Here is an 18,615-nt window from a genome sequence, read left to right as displayed (position 1 = left end):
TTTTCTCCTAGTTTGTGAAAAAATTGAAGTATTTATACGCTATGCTTATTTAAAACAGAGGGTGTAGTGGCTATACTCCCTTTTATATAAAAGGGGAAATTAGACTAAATTTACCAGCTTGTGGGTCTCAAGTTGTGACTTCCAGCTCCACGTGAAGCCATTATACATGCAGGGATGGAGGCGCGCTATGGAGGGACAGCAGAATAATGCACACCTACAGTTCTGGGAGAAAGCAGGCTAACAGGGACTGAGGAAATCAGCTTCAGGACTGGCATCAGGTACTCCAGGCCAGAAACAGCTCCATCCCCAAAATAAACAGTAGATCTTTGAAGGGCAATTGTCATCTTCTCTCTGTACATCAGATCTCCCACTCTAAGATGTAGGACAAGTTCTAGAGTCGCAATTTGTATGAGCATTTTTCCTGTATTTTGTAGGATCAGGACTTTTGTTTGTTTGTACTTTGGCCTGACTAAATAAAAAACAAAGTTCTATGTAACCATCTTGAGAGGTTATGTAACATCTCTAAAGGACGGAGACAAAGAGAGAGAGACTGAGAAGTAGGAGTTAAAAAAAAAGTTTACAACCACAATTGAATCTGAAGAATCTTTTCTATTATGGAAAGGTCTAAGAGAAGGAATCTATGGATTAGCTTCTGAACAACTTGTGACCTGTTGAATAAAGCTACATGCTGGAGAACAGCAACATTACTTGCAGCAGAATCAGTGAGGACCTTGGCTACAAACACCTTCCAGCAGATGAAAACCTACCTTTTCCTGTCAGCAGAATTGCTGCTTTCTGTGTTTGAAAGCTAAGCTTTTATTTGCACACCTCAAAAATCCGTAATTAACTTTCTTTTTTCTTTTCCCCTGGAACACAAATACCAGTGGGTAACCATCAGCAGAATACATAATAATCCTAAATAAGATACAATTTGCATTTTACTCAGGACTGTCTATCGCTTTGCAGCCTCCCCAAGGTCAGTAATCCCCTCATGCAGATTTTAGGTTTAATATAGTTCAACCAGTACAGCAAGAAACAGAACAGAAGATGGTATCTAAACAATACTGAGCAAAAGTAATTCTTGTAATTTTACACAAATAAGTTTAAGAGATACGATATTACATTGCCCTTAGACATGAAGCCAAATCCTATTTCTGAATGTTCCAAGTGTAGTTCTGAATCCCTTTTTCTCCACAAGTACTTACTGATTTTGTTTTAACTTAGGTAATCGGCCTAATAAGAGTGGCTCAAGATTAAAGCACTCAGAGTCACTGATTGCACTGCTTTCTGCACAGTCTCCAACAAAAATGTGAAACATGAACTCTACAATGTGAGAATAGATTTAATTAATTTATTAGTACATTTACAAAAAAAAAAAAAAAAGCACTAGGTTTGTTTTGTTTTGTTTTTTAATCTATAATTTTAAGGGAAAAATTACCTCGACACAAAAGATCTTAAGATCAAGGCCATATAATTTCATCTTCTCTGGAAAATCCTGATAAACGTTCAAATATGGAATGTGACCTTCAACAACAAACCTGCATTAAAAAAAAAAAAAAAAGATCAAATCAAAATAGTATTTAGTGTGACAAAAGCACTTTTACTCTAAAATTAATCCACAAATCAGTTTCTGATTTGAAATAACATCAGTCTCATGCTGCCTAAGCAATTCTGTCTGAAGTCCCACACCCCTAAACGCCCCACTGTATGAAAACCAGTTCAATCATTTAACTGGCCTTTAAGTTCAAGCTCAGATATGACTGACAAATGACAATGTTATGGCAATAAGCTTACAATCAACACGCTTGCATACGGTTTGTTCAGCACATTCTTCAGCTACTGCATTTTTGAAACTGCTTTAAGCCTCCTTTGAGCGGTACGGAAGCTCTCTTTCAAAATTCGAAGGCTGTAAGTAAGTTTTCCAAACTGGAGGTTAAACACTTCCTGCTGGAGGAGGTTAGAGTGACAAAACGTGGTAAGAGGGATGTCGCAGAATTACGCACATGTGCACAGAATTGCAACTCAGTTAATTACTTTCTGTAGTCTGATTAAGAAAAGGTATTATTTTAGTAGGAATAGAAATTGTATTGTACACTCATAAAACACAGAACTATTTATTTAGAATTTGCACTGAAATAATTCATCTTTCTTTAAAAGCTGGCTTTGGTAAATGGTTTACAACAACAATAAAAAGCCACCAGCACACAAAACCCCTGCTCTTATCCAACATCTCCGTGGGCTTTTACACAAGGCAAAGCAAGCACTGAAGAAGCACGGATCTTCGCAGGGGAACAGGCACTATTCTCATGCCAGATTGATGCCTGTTAGTGGTCTCCCACAGGACAACTCAGAACTGCCTTCCTGGCTCTTCCTCTCCAGAACGATTCTGTTCAAGTAGTAATTTAAACTGGAATGAGTTTGCACTTCAAGCAGAGCAGGCCCTGTTCTTTAAATAATATTAGAGATTTGAAAACAATTTTCTCTCCTGCCTGCTGTGTCTTCTGCACAACATCCTCCTGATCTTGCGAGGCAGACCAGCAATGTCTTAGCCTACAAACTCTGCAAGCCCCTCGTGGGCTCCTCTGGTGCTTGCCAAGCTGGGCTTTGCTCCTGCTCCCGGCGTGGGGCAGTCCCTAAAGGCTTCCAGCCCTAGTCAGACCCAACCCACGGGCAGACAGACCAGGTTCTGCAGAGCACAGCAATCTCTCACTGCCAAACAAAATGCGTCTGAAGAAAAATACACAACAACAACAAACAAGAATGAGGCAGAACAATGTCTTCGCCGATGATTCAGCTCTCAGCCTGTTGCAGCGCACAGACTCACCGTTCCTTTGCCAGTACTGCACCTCCAACACCACTTGCTGCACATCATGGGGTATCACAGAATTACAGAATTTCTAGGTTGGAAGAGACCTCAAGATCATCAAGTCCAACCTCTGACCTAACACTAACAGTCCCCACTAAACCATATCCCTAAGCTCTACATCTAAACGTCTTTTAAAGACCTCCAGGGATGGTGACTCCACCACTTCCCTGGGCAGCCCGTTCCAATGTCTAACAACCCTTTCGGTAAAGAAGTTCTTCCTAAGATCCAACCTAAAACTCCCCTGGCGCAACTTAAGCCCGTTCCCCCTCGTCCTGTCACCAGGCACATGGGAGAACAGACCAACCCCCACCTCGCTACAGCCTCCTTTCAGGTACCTGTAGAGAGCGATAAGGTCACCCCTGAGCCTCCTTTTCTCCAGGCTGAACAAGCCCAGCTCCCTCAGCCGCTCCTCATAAGACTTGTTCTCCAGGCCCCTCACCAGCTTCGTAGCCCTTCTCTGGACTCGCTCGAGCACCTCCATGTCCTTCTTGTAGCGACGGGCCCAAAACTGAACGCAGTACTCGAGGTGCGGCGGAAGCTGACTAAAATGCTAGTTAAAGGCTAGTTACTGGGAGAAAAGGTTATGGTCAAATCCTTTAAAAAATATTGTTAACTGAATACTCTATTTAATTAGAAAAATGAATGTAAAGCAATATTAAAATGAAAAGCGCCTCTCAATCAAAGCTATGTCTTGGTTAGAACAAAGCCAGCATTCATAAGGAATTCTGAAAAACTACAGCAATCTGAACAACCACACTGCCTAATACCTTTTATTTTAAAGCTCTCCATATTGGTCTCTTAAACGAGGTAAGGGTCATAGCACAGGATCCTTTCTATGTCAAATGGTGCGATGTACATTTTGCTATTTTTTTGGCAGAAACAACCCGTGCAAACAGTATTTCTGCATCCCAAATGGAAACGTGTGCTGGTCTGCATGTTTGCTGGGGCTATCATCAAACCCAGCACCAGCTGCCCGTCCTTACCACCCTGCCGGATCTGATGGGCAGCTTGCAGGACAGCTCCTTGCTCACTTCAGTCAAGATCAGCAGCAATGAGTTGAAGCACTGAAACTGGAGGGATAGCTTCACAGAATGGACTGAGACCACCCAAAAGCTCAGTGTAACCAGCTGTAATTCCCTCCTCCTGGCCTGGCCACGTGCTCCTGTTGCTTATCACCCTCTTCTACAAATTTAACTCACAACAGGCAAAGAGAAACTTAGCTGCAAGAAAAAGAAACTCTACTGCAAGAAAAGCTGTGCGTGTGTTTCCTGTCTTCTAACAAACTAAGGCTCACAGGCGGCTCCAAAAAATGTCAGAACTGGCAGAGAGAAGGGGATACATCACAAAGCAGGAGCAGAGAAGGGAAGCAAGACCTTCCCCTTTTAGCAACAGCGTCCCATTACTGGCTCAGCTGGATGTAAGCTTTGATGGACCCTTGGTAAGGAGCAATCACACAATTAGCTGCCAGACCTGAAGAGGTAGCACCAAGAAATTGAGAGCGGCAGCCTCCTGAGCCAGCACAGCAGCAGCTGGAAGAGGACAAACAATCAAGGCCTTAGGGTGTGGTGCAGTTATGATTGCAGGTGAACCACCCTAACAGCTTGCTGCCTCCAAAATGGGAAATCCCACCCTCCCTTCTGTCCTCTGCATCACACTCCTGTCTCCTCCCTGCTGACAAAAGCACTTGTGTGACTTCTCCGACAGAGGATTAGATTGAAAACTGGGCTTTTGTTTTCCAGGGTTTGATTTCAACCAGATAGATTTCCAGACTCAGCTGACTGCACAAATGTTATTGCCAGCACGAAGTGGAAACGGACAGCCATGAAGCAAATTACACTGCACTAAAATGTCCAGTGAAACTTTCTCATGCAAAATCACAAGTTACTTTTCTGATCTCCTTTCAATACACCGTAAGCTGGATGAGTGCTAGCACCCAGGGCAAGAGAAGAGGCAGAGATATTTAGGCAGAAGCACATCCTTATTCCGCAATGGACGAGAGATGTCTACAAACATGGTGGGGTATTTTTTGTTTCTTTGTTTAACAATTTAATCATAGAATCATTTAGGCTGGAAAAGACCTCTAAGATCATCTGGTCCAAATTTCACTTATCATATCAAAGCACTGCAACTGTGTAAAAAACAGCGACATCTTCCCGGAATCTGCCTGAAATGACTGTCCCTACACAAAAACATGCTCTTCTCTCAGGTGAAGAGTTGTTTTTATGTTCTAAAAATACATGAAACAGCATAACTACCCTGTTATGAATACAATGTACTGATGATTCAGGATGTTAAAACTTACTCCAAAAGCCCAGATCGGGAACAGCACTTGAGAACAGTTTCTACTGTCTGCTCTTCTTCCAAACCTGTCATTTCACAGCCAGGCCATCCAAACACTTGTAGGACTACGCTGTATCAGTGAAGTGCTTGAAAACTTGAATGGCACACACAGTACGCAGCCCGTGCTCTTGTAATTACAGCAGCAGCAGCACGCATTAGTCAGGCCTAAGTGTGAAAAAAAATCCTACGTCCTCTGCATACTACGAGGAAATGATGCATCTGCTAAAGCCACACAGCAATGCCACAAACTGATTACAAGTTTAGTCTTGCCAGCGTAGCTGGGTATAACCTCATTTGAAAGGCATTATTTCTCAGCCTCACCAAGCCTAGCATCCTGATTTTTTTTTCCACAGACACACGATTTTATTGATTATTTAGAGAAATAAAATACCACATATCAAGCATTGTGAGATTATTCACAATGGAAAAAGATTTAATTTGTTACAGACTAGACCAGAAGGTTGTTCAAATGTTATTTTTAAATCAAAATGTGCCTTTGAGAGGAGGTAATTGTAATGTTTTTCTGTTAAGTGTGTCAAGCAGCAAGGAGTGTATTTTTGGTGCTGTAAATCCTTTACAAACTGGCAGATTGCCCTAGCATGGTGCCTAAGCATGTGTCACAAGGGAGGAGCAGGAGTCAGCTGACTTCAAGGGAGGAAGAAGACCAAACTGAGGACGAAACAAGGCAGAACTTTTAAGCACTGCTGTAATTCAGGTGGTTTAAATAACACAATTTGCCTATAAAGATTTAAAAGGCAGTGCTGAATCTTTCATGTTTTTCTCTGCATAGTTTTCATCTCTGGTCTGTTGCTATTTCAGTCTGCAGAGCTCCTACTGCATGCAAAAATGTTAACATTGTCTGATTTTTTTCAACTCAAATATTCAGAAGTGAGAAAACAGGAGCCTTATGGTAGTTCATGCAGTTTAGAATTCTTTCCCCTTCTTCATCAAACTTGTGAAAGACAAAGACCCTAAGGGTAGGGAGGGAAGCACGATAATGTAATTACAGCCTTATACAAGTATCGTATCACTGTAAAGCTTTGCAATACAAATGGCGTTCTTTCAAGCATCGCTTTTTGCATTTAATTCAGTCGTATGTTCAGAGCATTTAAAGCCATTGCCCACTAGATTCGTGCACTTATCAGAGCATTAAACCCATATATTGTACCTACTTTAAGTGATACATTCTCTTTCAAATCATCTTATTTCAATTTCCAATTATTAATTTCTGATTATGTCTCTGCTGTATTTGATATCTGATTTTTTTTTCTCTCCTTTTCCAGCTTTTTTGCTGCTTACACGTTTGCTCTAAATCCTTTCAAGCATTTATGCTGAGCTCTGAAGGATCTCAGTACAAAGGATGTTTCTCCAGGTTCTGCACCAGCTGCTTGGATCTCTTCTGCTTTTGAAGTGCCAAACACAACAATACACCATTAATAAGCAATCAACAGTCCACCCAAGTATAGCCCTTTTTTTTTCATTTTTCTTTTTCAAAACAAAGGAATGAAAGAAAAAAAAGGACAGTATCATACTAAGACAGGAACTTCTGAGGATATATTTGCCTAGTATGACCCCACATGCTTTCCAGAAACAGTTTCCAAGGTAGAAAGAACAGGCCCAAGAATAGATATTTGATTTTTCTCTCCAAACAGGATGTGCTAAGCAATACTTCTTTATTACTGTGCATCATTTGCTCCATCCTAGTAACTGTAATTTACTACTTGGATTTTTGCCATATACATGCATTATCAGAAAGATTTTTATATTCATTTTCTAATCATTGATAAAAAATACGGAGTAGGCTACAGTAGTTCTGACTCCTGCAGAACATCCTTAAGGAAATACTAGCCAGTAATAAACTTGTTTATTGAAAGCTACTTTTAATTTGTACTATTTCCTAATGTACGTGGTATTTACTTCTGTATTGCAGTTTGAATTCTGAACACTGGCATTTTGCTGAACATTTTACAAGCACCTTTTATGCAAGTGCATTCCTAGCTATGCAAATATGCAACAGTTTGTGTGATTATCACTGATGAAGGCAACAGCCATCCCCTAAAGTTAAATCAAAGGATTAGATATTGTTTAACATAGAAATAATTTAGCCAGTATTAACTACTCCTCTTAAGACACAGAAACATCTCCTTTCTAAAAAAGACTCAGGGAAGAGTGTTCTTCAATACCCATTGCTCTTCGAAAGCTTGTACAAAGCTAGAAAAGTGGAGGGGGGTCAGCAGTACAGAGGGGAAGGGGCCATTATGGAAGATCAGGCTCTGGGATAAACTCCCCTTGTATCAATCAGACTTTCAGCAGCAACACTAGTTACGTGCACCATCCATGTTACCTTGTCTTTTAACCTACAGGTTATAGATTTGAAAAATCAAAATTAAAGAACCCAAACCTGCCATTTTGAATGAATCTTGAATGGATTTTTCCTTTACTTTAAAAAAAAAAAAAAAAGAATCTCCCCATCTTTTTAGAAATATCCACCATTCCAACACTTGTTAAAAAGGAGTATCAGCGCAAAAAAAGGTCTTCCAAGGTATCTCCAAGAACTCCTAAATGTAAGTTATTTAGGCCTGATTTAGAGTATTTATCACTACCAACAACCACCACTGAAACAAACCAGCAGACTTGACAAATTAATTTTCATTCCTTATGAAAATAAGGAGCGTGTTCACATCCATGTTGTAGGGGGTATAAGGGAATTGCATTGTCAGCAGTAGCTTGATGGTCCCCATATTTAGCACCAAACCTGCTGTTAGAACATTTTACGTCTACTATATTAACAGCTCTATTATTACGAACTCTGATGATTACAGATAAGACAAAGAAGGACTTCTTATATTAATTTCTGCGTCCCCACTCCAGCGCGTGAAGCTGCCTAGCTACCTTCCAGATCGCTGTATACTGCTGGCATTGTTTGTGTGATGACACTGACGTAAGTCCTGGGGAACAGCTACTCATTTTCTGGCATGCTGACAACAGCAAAAATAGCAAAAACGTGACCATACACACCTCCAACGAATCTTAAGAAATTTCAAGGGAGAAGGATAAAGAGCTTCTTTTGCACCAAACCCTTACAGGTTTTTGAAAATCACTGCAGGCAATGGAGGAGAGCATTCACAAAAAGCAGCTTCACAAATTATGACAGAGAAAAGATAAGGGAACTACACATAGGGGACTTCTCACTGTTACTGAGCAAGCAACCAACAGGGCAATAGTAAAGCTGTAATTAAAAAAATTTATATTATTTATAAAAGCAACAAATATTTCACTGGAGACCATTCATACCTTAAGAGATCAGACAACGTCATTGGTTCTCTCAGCCAGAGCAATGCCATGTAACAAAACGAAAGGGTCATTGGCATTGACATCCTCAGTTTCTCCTTTTGATTCTTCATTAAATACAATCTACCATCTACCGACCCAGAGCACACAGAGGTACATTCTTTGGTTTACGTTAAAAAAAAAAAAAAAAGGGAAAAGAAAGTAATTAATATGACATACACACAATCTCGGTATACAGAACACACGATTAAGAACTGTGCGAAGACCATTGTTCAGCAACTAGGAACATTTTCAAATCATTACTTTGTAGTAGCATGGTAGTTTAGGTATTTTTGCTAATAAACAGCTGAATTAATTTATTCATCTACCATAATATGAGAGGACAACCCGTTTAATCAAGTGAAATAGCAGTTTATGAAGACACTGGACCATATTCAGAGACAAACCTCACTCTAGTACCCATAAAACCAGACCCTTCAGTGGGAGCTGCACTTAAACTTGGAGCTCTAGAAAGCTGTACCTCCTATACAACATATAACTAACGTGAGCTGGGAATGCTATTTTTCCCTTTGAAAGATAAGGGAGCAGTGGGGAAATGAGGGCAAATTCTCTGTGCTTAAATCAATACCTTGGAGGTAGGGATTAAAACAGTTTTATACTTCAGCACTTTGAAAGTTAAAGTTAGTTGTGACCTGTGGTAAAGTCAGACCTTTAACAAGAACAGTCTACACTGCAGTTATGGTGTGTATCCATTTGCCACATGTTCTCTAATTGTGGAAAAGTAGGTATTATTTAAAAAAAAAAAACACAACACTAAATTAAATGAAAACAAAAACAAAAAAAAAAACAACAGCTTTAGAACACAAATGCATCAAATGGTAAAGAAGGTTAAAACAAACAAACAAAAAAACAGCCACAAAACAAGCAAACCTCCCTACATCCTTACTGAGATGAATCACTAAAAATGAGAAGCAGCAACAAGAAATTTAATTTAGGGGAGTGACTTCTGAGTTAGGAACCTTTTCAGCAGTGAAGCCTTGGAGTTCAGGGAAGGAGGAAGAGAAAAAGAAAAGCTTCATCGTGAAGCAGCCGGCACAAATGAAAATGTTTTGTATTTAAAGCACACCAAGGTAAAACACCAGCCTCTGTGGAGGCTTTCCCCACTGTTTTCCCACACGCTGTTCGCCTGTTCAGGCAGGAACAGTGAAGGCTGGATCCCCAGCTCCCCAGCTGGGAGCTGCAGGGCCACAGCAAGCAGCCTGAAAATAAATAAATAAATAAAATTAAAAACTTCAGAGGACTTGGTAGCTTCGTGGTTACGCTGGTGGGTGACAGCCAGGTCTGGGAGGTGGCAGTGGTCAGCGAGTACAGGTGTGGAGCCCACTGCCACAGAGGAAGACGCTGCAGATCCTGCATTTCTGAGCCAGAATTAGGCTTGGATGCCACCTACCGGCTCCTAACATGCTGCTCGGTAGTACCAGGGAGGCAGCAACAAGGTAAAAGAACCAGCTCACACAGTCCTCATGCAGACTAAGAAATGGTCTAGATTAGAGGATCCCGCGATGTCTATTGTGCATACGTGCGCTGGAGAATAAAGGCAGGAGCAGCAGCTAATCCTTTTAGTCAACAGTTTCACCTTTCACGTGGACGCATGTGCTTAAAGGCAGCTTCGTGACTGAAGCTTCATTATTAATTTCACATTCAACTCAATTTAAAATAATCCTCATTACATTTGTGGCCTTAATGATGGCACACAATTTCCTTTTATTTCTTGCAGCTTATGCAAGGCATGACAGCACACAATTACACGCATCTAATAATTTAAGGGTTTAATAGGCTTCCCCAGCAATATCTCTGCGCTATACTCGGTGGAGTTTGCTATTACCCCTGCACAAAAATAACAAAAAAATAAATTTAAAAAAAAATCAAACAAACACTTGCATGTTGGAGAAGCTTCTTAAGAAATAAAGAGCGTTGAGGTTCCCAATCCATAGCAATAAAAAAAGGTAAAAATGGCACAAGAGAGGAAACCTCTGAATCTTCATAATAACTTCTGGTCGACTACAATGTATCTAGTATTTCTTGTGTTAAATTTCAATATACAAACAATTTCTATGATTGTTTGATTTCTCCTAAATGTACTTTTAGTGTCACTAAGCTCTTATCCACTTCAAGTGCTTTTAGTGGAACAGGTAGGGCTACTTACAGGTGAATTCAATCTGAAACAACCCACTAAGAACAGCATGTTAAATTGTAACCTATCTTAAGGCTATGTAACTATTCTAAAGCTAAAATTGTAAATATTATTCTAAATTATTCTATAAATTATTCTAAATAATAAGAGACAGAAGTGCCAAGGAAGAAACAAGTTTCTCTAGACACAAAAAAGGGGAAGAAAATTCAATGGAGTATTTCACTAGAAGTTTTTCACTGAATTCTTTCCTATTCACACAATGTGTATTTGTTTAACACCCAGGATCTGCAATGTGCATGAACACATAGTTCTTTACCTAAAAATATTCTCATTTTAATGTAATAGGATGAAAAGTGTTTGCATTACATTGGCAAAAATTTGTCACCATTTTTTGGCACCATTTTCCCCCACCTCTACTTCTATTCAGAAGTTTTAAAGTTTCTCAACACTTCTAATTGCTGCAGATCAAGTTTCTCTTTCTATTATCATTTCTGGGCTTTATGAAAAAGAGAAAAATGTGAAAGAACAAGATTGCATTCTTCTCTGGGTAGACAGGTAATACCATGGAAGAACAGAAATAGGACGTAGAGAGGACCACATAACATGGGAAGAATAAACATTGAAACAGACAAAGAAAGAAAACATAAGCAAATAATAAAACAAAAAAGGCAAAGAATCAGAAGTTTAGAGTGCAAGCAAAACTTTTCAAATATGCCTTGAAATGTATTTCCAGTATCAGACTTTGCAGCCCTGTCTGGCACTACACTTGCCCAGCACCAAAGACTCCAATTTTCTGTAACATTTTAATTCAAATGTTCATCATTCCGTAAATGCTTTCAGGTTGATTTGTGAACAGAAAGAAGAAACTGAAGCAACGTTAAAAGAACACTTTTGATAAAAGAGGATATAGGGAAAGCAGTAAATAGAATGCAGAGACAAAAAATACAACTTAAATATATTTTATTTATACCAAAGACACCAAGGAATAATATTAGATAAATAAATATATGGGGTTAAACAAATAAACACACACAAAAAACAACCACCATAATATGGAGAAGGAAAAGAAACAAGAAGCAACTCCTATTTTTAACTTGGAAGTTGTGACTGAGAGCTCTACTGTTAGTTTAAGTGCTTATTCTTTAGAACTGCAGTGATTATGAACATCTAGCTTTTCAGATTAATAGCACTTTTTTTCCCCACTCCAAAGAGGACGCATGGAGATACCTGGCTACCTGGAGATACCTTCCTCCTGCATTTCCAGGCCCTGTTCAACTTCCATCTCCTTGTAGGAAGGGGAAATAAAACTAAATAATAAAAAAGTCTTCTGCTTCTGGTAGAATATAAAGTACTCTAGTGGCAAATAGGACTGAAAACTACACTTTCTAACCACTTGTCAACAAGTTCTTCCAATTCATTCTACACAACTACACATAGGATATAGATACAACTCGACAAAAACAGTTTCCAGATACTTCAGGTCATTGCTCCTACCTGAGACCTTGCCACTTGACGAGGCAAAGCTGCAATCTGTCTGTAGATCTCCATCGCTTTCAGAGAGAGACAACAAGTGAAGGAAGCTAGGTCTCTCTGGTTCACTATCCACATCTGTACTGCTATCACAAACCTGTTTTGTACATAAGTCTTAGTATTATCTACTATTAGTTATTGTTTTAATCTGAATAAACAAAATCAAGCATAACAGATGCAAGACCTACAGTAAGTGAAGTTAAAATGTGAACAGCTTGGATTTAACTTGCTATGTGAATCACCAGTGTGTAAGGAGAGCCTATAAAAATATTTTAAAAATATTTATCTACTCAAGACAAAAAAAAAAAGAGAAAATATTTCTAGTGATCCCATTACATTCCAGTCTGCTGCAATAACCAGAAAGTAGGCGATTTAGATAAAGTCTGATAAAATAAGTAACTTTGGGATAACGTATTTTTTATTATAATTTCTGCTCTACCTACGTGCAATGTATGCCAAGACAAAAAGCAATTTTTAAATAAGCAACCTTCCATATTCAGAAGTATTTGTTTCTGGAAATGGAGGAAAAAAAATAAGCATGTGGTACGCCATTTAGAAGATATTCTTCATGAGATTAACGTGAGCTAGATATATAGCTTAAACAAAGGTTTATGTTAGTGCTCTTTAAAAAAAATATCCCACATCTCATGGGATCTGGGCTTTTCAATGGGATCTGAGCTTTTCACTTACTGATAATGCTTTGACAGCTTCACCAGCTGGTCTGTCGCAATACGCCTGTTGGCTCTTCTGGAGGTAACGCCTCCAAAAATTGCACAGAATTTCATCCTGGTAAATAAAAATGGACAATGATTAGTGTAAAGTTTAGAAAACCATTAATTTCTGAGAGAACAGAGCATAATTGCTAATTCAGGAATCTGAATAATATTCCAGCTCTGACTTCATTACCTCCAATTTATAAATCATGTTTTAAAATTACCAGGAAAATTAAGTTTGTTTACATGTACTCAGTAGTTCTTTAAAAAGGGGGTAATCTGAGTCACTTGCAAAATTACAGTACTTTTAAATAACCCCCCTGGTTGCACACTCATAGTATGTAGAACTTACGCTGATCTTTACGTACCTTCATTTGTGGACACACTCCTAGTGCTTCCAAAGCTTCAGCTTGTTTTTTGAGTATAAGCTGAAAGCCTTCACAAACGTACCATTCCCAGCCTTCCTCTAATTAAAAAAAAAAAAAAAAAGCCTTTATAAACAAACAAACAACAACAACAAAAAACTTATGCACACTTATTTCCACTTAATATTTCATTCTAGGACAGGACAGAGACATGTCTCCACTAAGTAACTTCAGATCCAAGAGCAAAGACCAGCTGCACTGAATATTCCATTAACTTCCATTTATTCTGTCTTAAAAAAGAAGAAATGTTACTGAACAAGTGCTTTCTCTGCACATTTCCCAGCAATAATATGTTTCACAATAATTTCTAATACGGCATTTGAAATCGAGTGGAGAGTTGTCAAGTGACCAGTTTTAAAATAGCTGAGAACCTATCATTAAAAAAAATTAAATACAATCTTTTCTTTCCCATTCCCAGTGCAGAAAACTGGAATACATTATGTTGCAGGGGTAAGTCAGGCAAAAACAAACAGTATCACCACGTTCTTTACTGTTGTCTCTCACTGAAACATACAAACTTAAATGAAAGTTTCTCAGACATTCAATGCTTCTAGCATATCCCAGCAAAGGATTAATTTTATAAGGAGTGGGCCTGTTCCAATCTATTCACTATTTCCTCAGACAGCATGATATTTACTTTTCACCCTTACCTCTCCATATTTGCTAGTCCCTCTTACAGGCTTTTGGTCTTAGAAAATTTCTCTGCATTTCCTAACTTCCTCTGCATTCTCTCCACGCCTGTTCTTCGGTTTTATTCCTTCCAGTCGCACCTTGCCTCTCACCATCTTAGAAGTTACCTGCCCAAAGTTTCTACCCTGCTTTAATGACATGAGCTTTACCTGGTAACCAGAGATACAGCTACTCCTACAACTGTAGGAAAAGAAGCTGTCATAGTATAACATAACTGCACTTGCAGAAGGGACTCCACGTAGGTAAGGATTTCTTTCTTATGCACGGGGGATAGCAAACGACAACCCCAACAGGAGAAGTAAAAAGCACACAATGGAACACACATCAGACTTCAGGAGCAATACAGGATAGAGACAGGTGGAGATGTTAAGGTTGTTCCTTTTTTCATTCCTCCCTTCACTTTCCCACAACTGTTCTTTTCAACGTAACGCAGTAATCTACTGCCACCACAGTACAGTGAAGATAGGTTAGCCCATCAGAGATAAAAATAACCCCACACTTCATTTAGCATTGTAATGCATTTTTGCTCTTTGAAAATGACCACAACGGTAAAACTACTACCCAGCCATCACAGCGTACGTTCATAGCTTCAGCAGCAGCCTCACCGTAACACATGGTGTCTCACCATATGTAATGACTAGTGTGTTCGTCAGTCATGAATTTAAAAGTGTAGAAGTGACTCGGGATGAAAGAAGTAACACTGCACTACCTTACCCTAGCTATCGCAACTGTATGAAATCTCATCCACATGGGTTTCTGTGTAAATCACAGGGCCAAGCTCCTTCAACGCAAGTTGAAGTTACATTCTTTAAGAGAGAGCACTGTCACACTTCACTTACAAAGAGAGACAACTTTTCACTTTTGTGATGGTCATACAAGGAAGAACCAAAGGGATCACCACATCTCATTGAAGATACACATGGCATTCATTCAGTATTGCCTTGCACAAATCAAAGCGGCAGTAAGTAACACACGGCTCTGCTCAATGCAAAAAATCCACCACCAGCTTCACAGAAGCACCTGTGCCTCAGGAATTCACTGAAGCTGGGGCTGCTGAAGGTTCTGGCAGCATCTGGGGGGTGTATTATGCTCCTGATCTTAGTCTTTTCTAGCTATTTTTGGCCATCGTCAAAGACAACATGTTAGGTGAACCTTGACCGAACTGATCCAGCGCGTTCATTCTTTAGCAGAACACAGAGAGAAGTACATACATACCACTTTTTCCCCGACTTCTTGAGCCTTTGGAGATTGTCTGTATTCTTGCATTACAAATAACTTCAGTGTTTACAACATCTCTAGTTCTCTGCAAAACAGTAATAGATGCTAGCAAGAAAAAGGCCAGGCCTAACTTGCATCAATTGCTCTATCATAAAACAAAATGGAGGAATTTGTTCAATTTTCCTAAACTAAAAAGAGAGAGACATTTTTCATTCAGAAATACCAAAAATAGAGAATGACGACCCTGGACACAGAGGTGATATGCATCAGTTTGCCTACACCAGCACTGTACTGAAGCGCAGCAATATCCAAGCAATACTTTTAGGGCATCCAGACATCGTACCAGCACTACGGCTACCGCAGCACCGTGTCTTAAACAGGCTCGTTTTAAACTTTATGATTTGAAGGAACAGCTGTTTGCAACAGTGTTAAGTCAAGCATTAAAAAGGAAGAATCGCAATAATGCTTTCAACTTCTAATGCCAAGGAGAAAAAACAAACAAACAAAACAACCAAAATAAACCTATCTGAAGGTCAAGAGCTTAGATTTTTACCTCAGTAACATTGTGGCAAGTTCTGCAGTAAAACCTGCCTCCATCAGTAAGACCCCAGTTTACTTCTGAACATTGTGCACAGCGTTCGGTGAAATCTCTCTAAAAGGAAAAAACAGAGTTTTTCAGTAACATGCGTTCAGATACAACAAGTAATGCTATTACTAGGCTACTGCAGAGCTTTGGAAGTTATTTATGGATGAGTAAACACGTGCCCTTTATCTTAGCTCATGTAGATAACGTAATCACAGCATTTGCTGTTAGCTGTAGGTAACTGAAGAAGAAGCTGGGAAGATACTTGTGCACATGAATTTCAGTTTAAGGGGGATAACAGTTCACACCTAGAACACTGGGCATGACAGAAGAAACAAACAAAAACCACCTATCAGAAATGAAAAGGGAATAAAACAAGACAGAAAGCAGACACTGCGAAAGTAAAACTACTTTTCCAAAAACTACAGTTTCCAGAACTGTGAAGAACCACGTGGGAGAAAGCGTGCACGACTGGGCGGAGAGATGCGCTCAGGAGAAAGGGTACTTCTCAGACAAACTGGGGGGAGAAGGGAAGATGGGGGAGAAGGACAGAGGGAAACCCTCAGGAAAGGGGAAAAAGCAGGGGTTGCGGCAGCCGCCGTGCGTGTGCTGGGGCCGGGCAGCTCCCTGTGGGGGCTCTGCCGATGCTGAGGGGACCCTAACGGGGCCGAGGGCACCCTGCCCGGCCCGGGGGGACCCTGCCCGGCCCCGGGGGACCCTGCCCGGCCCGGGGGGACCCTGCCCGGCCCCGGGGGACCCTGCCCGGCCCGGGGGGACCCTGCCCGGCCCGGGGGGACCCTGCCCGGCCCCGGAGGACCCTGCCCGGGCCTCGCCCGCCGCCCCCAGCTCCGCTGCTGTTCCCCGCGGTGCCTCCGCCCTCCCCCGCCGCAGCCGCCGCCCGCAGCCCCCGAAGGGCCGGCGGGGAAGCGCCGTCCCCAGGCGCAGCAGCCGCCCCCACGGCTCCCGGAGCCGCACCGCCTCCTCCTCGTCCATGCCGGCAGCCGCCGCAGAACCGCCCCGGGGCTCCCACCATGGCAACCGCGCCGAGCCGCCCAGCCGCGGTCCGGCTTGGAAACGGCAGCCCCGGTGCTTGCGTTCCGGCCCCGCTGCTTGTCCGGGAGCCTTCCGGGCGGCTGCTTCGGGGTTGTGGCCCCCGCCGTGGCTCGGTGGCTTTGGTCATGGCTGGTGGCGGGTGTCTGCGGCAGGTCTGCCTGCCCCAGCGCCCGGCGTCCCGTCCCGCCGTCAGCCCGCACCGGGATGGGGTGAGGGCTACGAAGGGGGTGATGGAAGGGCTCGCCGAGGGGGTGGAGGAGCACAGATGGTCCCCGGGGGGAGAGAAGGACACTGGGGGGCAAGGGGGGCTCCTCGCTGAGGGGACATGGATGCTCCATCTCTGTGGGGTCATGGGGTGCTTCACTGAGGTGATGTGTATGGATGTTTCACCTCGGAGGGGACATGGGGGCTTCACCCCTGAGAGGACATAGGGTGCTTCACTTAAGGGACATGGATGCTTCACATATGAGAGGACACAAGGTGCTTCACTGAGGTGATATGTATGGATGCTTCACCTCAGAGGGGGCATTGAGGCTTCACCTCCAAGGGGACATAATGTGCTTCACTGAGGTGACATGGGGACTTCACCACCAAGGGGACATGACACACTTCACTGAGGTGATATGCATGGATGCTTCACCTCAGAGGAGACAGGGGCTTCACCTCTGAGAGGACACAGGGCGCTTCACTTAGGGGACATGGAGGCTTCACTTCTGAGGGGGCATGGCATGCTTCACTGAGGTGACATGTATGGATACTTCACCTCTGAGGGGACATGGGGGCTTCACTGAAGAGATACGGGGTCTTCACCTTCGAGGCAACATGGGGTGCTTCCAATGGGGACACATGCTCCTCTACCCCCAGGCCACCACAGTGCCTCTTCACTGAGTGTCCTCAAATCATCCTGGCCGTGTACATGCACCATGTCCCCCGGAGGCCCTGCCGAAGCTGTTGAAGGAGACGATTACTGCCTTTACAAAAGGAAACCAGAACTCATTTAACTATGTAAAGTGCTTGGGGATCCTTGAATGAGGGAAAAGATGATCTGAAATTCACCTTCATTTAAAAAAAAAAAAAAAAAAAAAAAAAAAGAACTACCACCAAACCCCCAGATCTTGATGTAGGTCTCTAATTTCTGGTACGCTAATAATAATGTTTACAGATGTCTAAACACTGAGATCTGTTATTGCAATGAATTTGCCCACAAAATTGGAGAACAGGTTTATGCCCCTTTAAAAAAAAAAAAAAAAATTCTTTAAGTGAAAGCATGGGAAAAAATTAAAGCTAAAATATACATAGAAAGAGGTGAGGCTCCCTTGACAGCTGTGGTTACATTGATGTTGGAGGAGATGTACAGAGCTAGAGGGGAACTGTTTATGTTCAAGACAAAAAGTTATTACTCATACCAACTGTGATCTTTTTTTTCAGTGTGGGATGAACATTTGTAACACCCATTAAAAGGAATTATGCATATAATTCCTGACATGGTAAAAAGGTGATTGTCAGCCTCACAGAAATGCAGCTAATATTCTGATGGAACAGATCCTACTTGTGATTTTAATTTCCATGGTTTTTGTTTGTGAAAATACAGTTCTGGGAAAGCAAGGCCATTTCATGCGTTGGAGCTTTTTGTAATGAATTTCTAAGATGAAATGCTATCTTGAAAATTTTCAGAGCAGCTATATTACGATAAAAAAGGCATTGCTCCTGCT

General features: G+C 41.4%; 1 protein-coding gene across 1 annotated transcript in view; it reads right to left on the bottom strand.

Annotated features, from left to right (window-relative positions):
- The window catches only part of TAF1B (TATA-box binding protein associated factor, RNA polymerase I subunit B), a 50,811-nt gene extending 33,849 nt beyond the window's left edge, over nt 1–16,962 (bottom strand). The window contains exons 1-8 of the mRNA XM_035322414.1: nt 16,826–16,962; nt 15,821–15,919; nt 15,265–15,352; nt 13,303–13,400; nt 12,912–13,007; nt 12,186–12,318; nt 8,501–8,657; nt 1,439–1,538 (exon numbers count right to left, since the gene is read on the bottom strand). Of these exons, the coding sequence (XP_035178305.1) occupies nt 1,439–1,538; nt 8,501–8,657; nt 12,186–12,318; nt 12,912–13,007; nt 13,303–13,400; nt 15,265–15,352; nt 15,821–15,919; nt 16,826–16,843 (789 nt within the window). The 5' untranslated portion in view covers nt 16,844–16,962. The remainder of the gene's footprint in view (nt 1–1,438; nt 1,539–8,500; nt 8,658–12,185; nt 12,319–12,911; nt 13,008–13,302; nt 13,401–15,264; nt 15,353–15,820; nt 15,920–16,825) is intronic.
- Nucleotides 16,963–18,615: the final 1,653 nt, after the last annotated feature.

This window comes from Oxyura jamaicensis, chromosome 3 (genome assembly GCF_011077185.1).
Source record: "Oxyura jamaicensis isolate SHBP4307 breed ruddy duck chromosome 3, BPBGC_Ojam_1.0, whole genome shotgun sequence".
Classification (NCBI taxonomy): domain Eukaryota; kingdom Metazoa; phylum Chordata; class Aves; order Anseriformes; family Anatidae; genus Oxyura; species Oxyura jamaicensis.
Note: the sequence above shows the minus strand (reverse complement) of the source record. Positions and strands in the feature narration are given on the sequence as shown.